We start from the raw sequence: 9,067 nt of genomic DNA on the forward strand, positions 1-9,067 counted from the left end.
GCATGAGCTCCGTTGTGTGTAGTGTATGTAGATGTGTGTGGTGTATGTGCACAGGCGTGATGAGCCCCGTCGTGTGTAGTGTATGTAGATGTGTATGGTGTATGTGCACAGGCATGAACTCCCATCATGGCTGTGCAGGTCAGTGATGAGTGTTGTAGATCCCTGAGCAAATTCATCTGGATGATGCAGCGTCAGCCCCTCACTGTCACCACGCTGGCCACCAGATGTAACTGCAGAGCGGGCCCACAAAGTGGAGGGTCTTGAGAAACAGCCTCACCTCCTTCCCCTTTTGTTGCTAATAAGAAACCAGGAAAGACCCCAGATTAGACCCCAAACTAGCCCTGCTGCCGGCTCAGCGAGAAGCATGCTCTTTCCGCCATCCCCTCACTGACTCTCTGGTGGAATTCCCTGCCAGCCCAGCGTTCTCGTAGCGCTCCTAGCGGGCTCTGGATATGGGAGCCCCCAAACCACTGCCATTGAGTCAGTTCCGGCTCACATGGGGACCTTGCAGGACACGGCAGGACTGCCCCACAGGGTTGCACACTGTAATTTTATCTGTGGAAGCTGACGCCTCATCTTTCCTTCACAGAGACTGGTGGGTTCCAACTGCCTACCTTTCTGTTGTCTTGCCAGTGCTTGCCCCAGCATGCCACCAGGGCTCCTCTGTGGGACCCTCCAAGCCTAGAATCCTTTGTCTCTGTTATCGCACCATGACACACTCCTCAGGAGGGGCTGGCTGGGGCAGCGCTTGCTCAGTTTACAGGTGATGGCTGCTTTTCTGGAGCTGTGATGCTTGGAGGGAAGCCTGGCTGGCCGGGTTGGCTCAGGCTGATACTATTGCACTGAGAGTTTCCCCAGAGGCTGCACCACAGTTGGTCAAGTCTGAGTGTTGGTACGTCCTGCCCTTTGTGACCTGGTGCTCTGAGGACTTGGTCTTCACCTCTGAAATCCTCTCACCAGGCTGTCTTAGGGAGTCAGCCCTGTCAGTGTTGGGCAAGTCTTGGATTCTAACTTTAAGTGTTAATCCTGGTCCGCTGGCTTGCTTTTCAGCAGTGGCTCTCATAGTAACAAATCATGATCCCTTCTTTGTCTCCATTTTCTTTTTCTTATTTTAAAACTTTTTTTGTGTGCACCAGCTTTTCCTCTCTGGCTGATTTTGAACTCTTACTGAGTTTTCGGTTTGATTGTGTTCTCCTTGGGCCATGCTGTCGTTCCTTCTTCCTCTCTGTGACTGTTTGTCTTTCTCTCCCATTCCCCTGCTGCCTGGAAGTAAATCACCTGTTTGTGCATCTCTCTCTGTCTCTTTTGAATTCAAAGTAGTTTTCATGTGCTTAAATGTCTGTATATATTTGGTGCTATGTGCAGTGCAGACTTAGAATTTTAGTTTGCTTCATGGTTGTTTTTCCAGGTTGGGGGAAAGGCCATTTTCATGTGTTTAGAGTATAAATTTTGGTTTTTTTTCTTTGGCGGTAGCTCTGCAGAGACTGAGTTGAACTGCCTTTGGTTAGTGTTTGCACAGTGGGTGTTTACAAGGTTCCTGGCGCCACAGCGCCCTCTGCTGTTAATGTTTGCACAGTGGGCGTTTACAAGGTTCCTTGCGCCACAGCGCCCTCTGCTGTTAGTGTTTGCACAGTGGGCGTTTACAAGGTTTCTAGCGCCACAGCGCCCTCTGCTGTCATTCTCTGGCAGCGCCCAGGGCAAGAGCTCTGTTGCTGGTGCTGACCACAGTTTTGTGGTTTTTTTCTTGGTCTTACAAAAAGAGCTGTTGTGGCATAATGGATTAAGCATAGGGTTGCTAATGGAAAGGTCCATGGTTCAAGCCCACCAGCCACTGCGGGAGACAGATGTGGCAGTCTGCTTCTGTAGAGGTGACAACTTTGGAAACTTGAAGTTCTCTTGTTCTGCAGGCTTGCTGAGTTGGAATAGATTTCACATCAGTGGGGTTGACTTGTGCGTCTCCATTTTGCCGTTTTAATTTTTTTCCCTTTGTCCTCCAGATACCAAAGGCTACATACACTTCCCTTCTTTCTGCACCTTTTCTTTTCTCTGGAAGCGGTTTGTGGCTAACAGTTGTTTACCCTTTTAAACTAAACATGCCGTCCCTCTCACTGGCACACACTCCTCTCTTCTGAGCACCTGAGCTCTGAGGGCTGCTTCCCCACAGCTTCCAGACCGGAGGCTTTCTGGCCTTCCTCCTGCCTCTGAGCTGTCACACTGGTCTGCTCTTACAGTTTCCATAGAGTCTTCTTACCATTTCCTGTCATTGAGACACAGCCCCCATTTCCTCCAGCTCCCCAATGTCTCATCCTCTGTGTTTTAGAGAACTCTAGAGGGAAAAGAGAATCTTTTCTATTTCCTCCGATGCTTGCCATTTTGGAGATGCTCTGCGTTCATTGCCAGGTTGCTCGCCATATTGCTGCTTTTCTGCGTCAGAAGAGTCCGGCGGAGCGCAGGTATGCCGGGCAGAGACTCTTAGGGGCTTTGTCTAGATGTACATGCTGTGATTTTGCCTTCAGTTTTGAAGGATGTTCTTGCTGGATATTGAATTTTGGGTTGACCTCCCCGCCCCCCCTTTATACTTTCAAGATGTCCCCAGGTTTCTGTTGGCAAATCCATGACCATGCAAATTGCTGAACTCCTATATGTATTATGCTGGGGTTTTCCTATGCTTTTCCCCTTATTTTTGCTTTGCTTTATTTTATTATGTTTTGTCTAGGTATGGTTTTGTTTGACTTTATCTTGTCATCCACCGAGGTTCCAGGATCTGTGAATTCATGTCCTTCATCCAGTCCGGGGACCTTCTGCACGTCACTTTTCTTTCTGCTGCCCGATGTTGGACGTTGGGCATTCTGACCTTGCCCCAGTTGCTGCTCACCGTCATTTCCATCCTGTGATTGAGCCTTTCCAGTATTTTCAGAGACAAACTGTGTGTTTTGGTCTCAAATTCTGAGTTGTCTTCCATAGTTTCCTTTTTCCGCCGACATTTCCATTCTTCTCATTTACTTCAAGAACGTTCACTTTGGCCCCCTCGCATAACAGAGTTACAATTATTGCTTTCAAGTCTTTGGTGCGTCTGAGACCCCCGTCATCGTGGGCTGGCATGTGCTGACTGTCTTGGCATTCAGAAGGGTCACTTTCCCCAGATTGTCCGAGAGTCACTGTGGATCGTATCTGAGTGTTTGCTTGTACAGACTGGAGGTTTCCTTACACTTTGTTGCCACGGCATTCTGTCTGGTCCCGCTCAGGTCGGTCTCTGACCGGGCTTCTGTGGGGGCCTTGCTCTGTTGCTGTGGGTTGAATTGGGGCTCCCACTCCCACCTGTCTCCCCCCAGGTCTCCAGCCCACAAGCGCCTTTCCATGGCTTTGGGGCCAGAAAGCTGGTGGAGTCTCCTGGCATTTACAGTGCTGCTCTGCGCTGTCCTGCTAGCGTGACGTCTGGAGGGTAGAACTGCCGCACTGGACACCTCTCTCTGGGCTTCACCTCCTCTACCTGTGTGGCTCACTTGTTGGCATCCTTGGCTTTTGGCTGTCATTGGAGGCAGGGATTGGCTCAGGGCTTACTTACACACAACACAGGATGGAGCTCTGGAAAATGGGGTTTTAGTCCTTCTATTTGAATACGCTCCGGTGTGCATCTTCATTCTCTAGGCTCTTTGTGTCTTTGCTTGTATTTTTTCATGCACTTTGTCTGCCGAAGAAACCCAAGTTCTTCGTTGTCTTGACATGGTTGGTCACATCCACATCGCTGTGGTGGGGATTCTGTGTCCTCCCATCTCCTTGTTTCCTGAAAATGGGTGTTTGCTTCCCATTTGATCCCTCGGAAATTGCTTTCCCGCTGGTGGCACTGCATCCGTCCACTAGGGGGCACAGCCGCTCTCTGTCTCCGGAGACGCTTGCAGCCTCGGGTAAATTACAATCCAGCTCCGTCTTCCTAGCTTCATTTATTACCTGGGAGACTTGATTCCACTGTTTCCCCAGGGATTCAGAGGATACAGAAACGACGGTGAAATGCAGACTTCCTTCTCTGTCCTCTATGTTGGAGTAGCGTCCCCACTCAAAGATGACCGATGTAGGCCTTACTTTAGTATGTATGGGGATGAACTTGTGGCTGCATTGTGCTTTTAGGCCCTAGCAGTCTGTCGGAAACGGAGCTAGTGTTTGGAGATGGCTCCAGCTCTCTTCACTTCTGTCATGGGAGAGGGTCCACTGGTGCCTGGGGAGGACCCGGGAGCTCCTGTGGGTTGTGAGTGTGTGGTGCATGTCAGATTTATGAGTGTGGAGTCTGGCTCGGTGCTGCGCTCTTTCCATAGTACCCCATCACTTGCCTTCTCAACATTTTCATGATTGTGCCATTTTAATAGTTAGCTTTCAAACGGGATGCTGTTCTGTTTAAGCCTGTTCAGTGCAGGGAGACGCCAGGCTTCCTCTGGAGCACCGTATGTGAGTTTTGAGGAGCTTGAGCACTGTCGGCCCAGTGTGGGGTCCAGGTGTGTGTGTGGGGTGGGCCTGTACTGTGTGAGGAGGGTTTCAGAGCTGACTCGATGCACTGCCAGGGCATGAGGTAAGTCAGAATGCCCACAGCCAGTGGGACCAGGCACCGTGATGGCGATGAGGCTCGGGCTAGAGGACTGACCCAGGGCTGCCAGCTATGGGGCCTGGGGTGTGTTCTTCCTCAGACCTGTGTTTCTCCGCATGCTCGGAGGACTGGCCCCATGGGTTCCTTCTGAGGTTGTGTGACACACGCCGGCATAGGACTCACACCACCTCACCTCACAGCGCTGATGGGAGGCAACCTGACTATTCCAGAGATGTTGTGAGTGTATTTATATATGCACACGAACACACGAACACATGAAACAGACACAAGCACCACCAAACACCCAAGCACATACGTGTGCACTCGTGTGCACACAGAATCCCATGCTTGCTTCTGTCTGTGAGGTGGTGACTGAGATCATCTGTTCTTTCGGGCTTTTCCAGGTGTCTATACTAAGCTTATGTTCGTTTTTATTGTTAAAGGAGAAAAACCCCAAACCCACTGCTCTTAGGTTCATTATGACTCATGGTGACCCCACGTGCTACAGAGCAGAGCTCGGTTCCCTAGTGTTTTCCTGACTGTAAAGTCCGGGTGCGGCGCTTGGGTTAACGCGCTGGACCTCAAGGTCAGTTTGACCTACAGGGCCGGTGGTTCAAGCTCCTCAGCGGTACAGGGTGGCTATGGGTCGGAACCGCCTCGATGGCACGTAACAACACCACACCCACCCTAACCACGCCAACCACCACCACGTTTATAGAAACAGCTCACCAGGCCTTTGTTCCATAGCACTGCAAGGTCAGTTCAAACCACCAGCCTTTAGGGGGTTACTGGTGGTGGTGGTGAGTGCTGTCAAGTCGGTTCCCAGCCACCGGAACTTGGTGCCATGGGAATGGCGGAGCTTAGATGTGTGGCCTGGGGGCTCCCTTCCTGGCAGCCCCCTTCCTGGGGCCCTGAAAGTGCTGCTGAGCTCAGCTGTGTTTCTCTAATGAGATGGGTCTGCCTCTCCCACAGGCCGTCCACACCCCCGCGCCCCCTCCCTGACTGCGTCTCCTTCTCCCACAGATCGTCCACACCCACAAGCCACACTTCCTGGGCCTTCACTGTCAGGAGTTTGGAGGGAAGAACTATGAGGCCTCCATGTCGCACGTGGACAAGTTTGTCAAGTGAGTGGTGGGACCGCCGATGGCGCCCCGTGCCCCTCCTGGGCCTCTGGGGAGGGGGGAGGGGTCTGCTCACACAGGTCAGGGAGGTCACCTGTGTGCACGGGGTGGGACGAGGCTTTTTCCTGCAGCCTGGTTTGTGGCTCCTGTGGGGACCGGTGCCCACCAGGTCCTGCTGGAGAAAGAGGGTGCCAATGCAACCAGAGGTTCTGTGACAGCAAGAGGGCAGGGAGAGGTGGGACTGGGACCTTGGTCACGCTGCCTGGAGCGTGTGGACACGCCAGGTCCAGGTGTCTTGCATGATGGGCTGGGTGCTGAGAGCCTGCAGCATGCTGGCTGAGGTGCCCTCTCTGGGCCCAGAGCTTGGAGCTGCATACCAGAGCCCTACCTGTGCTCTCCCTGAGAAAGCACAGCTGTGTGGACTGTCTCTAGGGGAGGACTGTCCTGCCATGAACGGGTGTACTTGGGCCAGTGCACGAGCAACACAGTGTGTATTCCCTAAACTGGACAGTTAGTGTATGTGGGACGGGGCGTGTGGTCCATGACCTTTGGTGGCAGGTGTACAAAGGATGGGGCGTGTGGTCCGTGAGTTAGATCAGCACTCTCCTCTGTGGGAAATGTGAAGTGGGATGATGCCTCCTCGTTTGCCTGCCACCATCCCTCTCTCACCTGCAGGCAGGAGTGAACTCTGTCTGTGCCAATAATGTAAAGGTCAAAGGCGAATTAAAATTTTGAGAAGGTAAATTTCAGGTGAAAATACCCTTTTTGGGTTAGGCTAAAACTTCCTTATAGAGCTGCGGAAGCGCAGCCTGTGGACTACAAAGATGGACGGAATGACCTTGTTCAGGTTCCAAGTCTTTTCACAAACTCACTGCCTGCTGGTGAGTAGATTCCTATTCTTAGCAGTTCTGCACAGGGCAGAGTGGAACCGCTCTTTAGGGCTTCCAAGGCTGCAAATCTTTATGAAAGCCGACTGCCTCATCGTTCTTCTTAGAGCAACTGGTGGATTAGAACCACTGGACCTGAGGTTAGCAGCCCAGCGTTTAACCCACTGTGCCACAAAGGATCCTCTTGATTCACAGAAGGCACCATCAACAAAGTAAAAAGTGAAGCCACAAGCTGGGAAGACACCTGCAACCATGTTAAGGAGAGAAACGTGTTTATGTGCATTAGTCGCCTGTCGTCCAGAAGAAGCAGAGAGCAAAACCAGTCAGCAAGCCTCGCACTGGGCAGTTCACCTGGAGGAAAACATGGGGCGGACAGTGGCTGGACAGTAGCCGGACTCAGGGGCGTGCCAGTCTTGAATAAGTCACGCAGTTGCTTTGTGATCCCTTCCTGGCTTGCCAACAGAGGATTTTCACCTCACACCCCTTCCCTGCTCTGTATCTGTGTCATATGTGACCTCGGCACTGGGCTGCTAGCTGCGAGCTCACTGGTTCATGCCCACCAGCTGTTCCACAGGAGAAAGACGAGGCTGTGTGTTCCTATCAAGACTTACAGCCTTGGAACCCTCCACAGACAGGGTCACTATGAGTCAGAAGCCACTCCTCAGCTGTGGGTTTGGTTTCATTATGTGTTATTTCTAAGGAAATCCCTAGTTCATGTAGCTGCTAACCCCAAGGTTGGAGGTTTGAGTCCACCCAGAGGCACCTGGAAGAAAGACCCGATCATCTGCTTTGGAAAACTCTGTGGAGTACAGTTGTACCCCAGCACACAGAGCCAACTAGACAGGGACATGCATGTACCACGCTGCTTCTGACTCAGCCCCCTGGTAGGACAGGAGACAGCTGTGTCACTAGGACTTACTGGTGGAGGTGGCAGTGTAGGATTTCTGAGGCTATAAATCTTTACGGGAGCAGGCAGCATCGGCTTTCTCCCATGGAGTGACTGGTAGGTTCGAACTACTGGCCTTGTGGTCAGCAGTGCAGCTCGGAATCCATTATGCTGCCAGGAGTCTATCCAGGACTCCTTACCGGGGTGAGAAAACGGTCACCTACTGCTCAGGAGTCCCTTCCGACTCATGACAACCGTCTGTACAACACAAGGAAACCCTCTCCAGTCCTGTGCCAACCTCACAATTGTTATGACGCTTGAGCCCATGCTGCCACCACATCCTTCTCCAGGGACTGATCCCTCCTGATAATATGTCCAAAGTACAAGACACAAAGCCTCACCACCCTGGCTTCTAAGGAGCACTCCGGCTGCACTTCTGGCAACACAGATTTATTGGTTCTTTTGGCAGTCCATGGCACTCTTAATATTTTCCTCCAACACCGTGACTCACATGCATCAGTTCTCTACGGTCTTGGTCACTGTCCCGCTTTCACTGCATATGAGGTTACTGAAAATACCATGGCTTGGTTCAAACGCACCTTAGTCCTCAAACTGACTTCTTTGCTCTTAAAAAGGTCCTGTGCAACAGATTTGCCTGATGCAGTATGTTTGATTTCTTGACTGCTGCTTCCATGAGTGTTAATGGTGGGATCCCAGCAAAATGAAATCTTGATTAACTTCAGCCTTTTCTCCATTTAGCATGATGTTGACGATACGACAGACTAGACCTGCCCATTGGGTTTCCCAGATTGTAGATCCCTGTGGAAGCAGATTGCTACGTCTTTCCCCAGTGGAGTGGTGGGTGGTGGGTGGTGGGTTCAGATCTTTCGGTTTGCAGCTGAGTGGTCAAAAGGCTGCTCTCCTTTTGCTGATTAAAGGGATTTATCTTTTAAAGGGATTTGGAGGGAGAACTCTTGTCAGTAATTTTGAGCACCTTCCGTGTCCCCATCCCTTTGTGTCGTTCCAGGCTTCTCTGGTGTCTTTTCCCTTTGGCCTGAAGAACCTCCTTTCACGTCTCTAGTAGCACAAGTCTGTTGCTGATGAATTATCTCAGCTTTTGTTTGTCTGAAAACAATCTTTTTTTGTCTTCCTTTTTGAAAGGCATTTTTGTTGGAAATAGAATTCCAGCTTGTCAGTTGGTTTCTCAAAGCACTTTGAGGATATTGTTTGTTGTGTTCTGACTTGCATTGTTCCTGATGAGAATGTAGCCATTCTTGTCATCTTCATTTTCTGGTTTATAATGAGCCCTTTTTCCCCTTATGACTGCTCGGTTTTGTCTCTGTCACTGGCTGGCAGCTATTTGATGATGTTGTGCTCTAGCTTGATATGTTTGATTTGTTTATTCTGCTTGTCATTCTTTGAGCTGTTTCGATCTGTGGCTTATAGTTTTAATCAAACCTAGAATGTTTCTGTCCACTTCCCTTCCCTCTCTCCACATGCTCCGGAACCCGCACTCTGTGCAGGGGAGACACTGACTGCTGCCCACGGGCCCTGGCTCTCCTGCCCACGGGCCCTGGCTCTCCTGCCCACGGGCCCT

General features: G+C 51.1%; 1 protein-coding gene across 1 annotated transcript in view; it reads left to right on the forward strand.

Annotated features, from left to right (window-relative positions):
• INPP5A (inositol polyphosphate-5-phosphatase, 40kDa) overlaps positions 1-9,067 on the forward strand; it is a 149,404-nt gene that overhangs the window by 60,218 nt on the left and 80,119 nt on the right. The window contains exon 4 of the mRNA XM_006867452.1: positions 5,600-5,700. Within this exon, the coding sequence (XP_006867514.1) occupies positions 5,600-5,700 (101 nt within the window). The remainder of the gene's footprint in view (positions 1-5,599; positions 5,701-9,067) is intronic.

Source organism: Chrysochloris asiatica, unplaced genomic scaffold, assembly GCF_000296735.1.
Source record: "Chrysochloris asiatica unplaced genomic scaffold, ChrAsi1.0 scaffold00105, whole genome shotgun sequence".
In the NCBI taxonomy this organism is placed as follows: Eukaryota; Metazoa; Chordata; class Mammalia; order Afrosoricida; family Chrysochloridae; genus Chrysochloris; species Chrysochloris asiatica.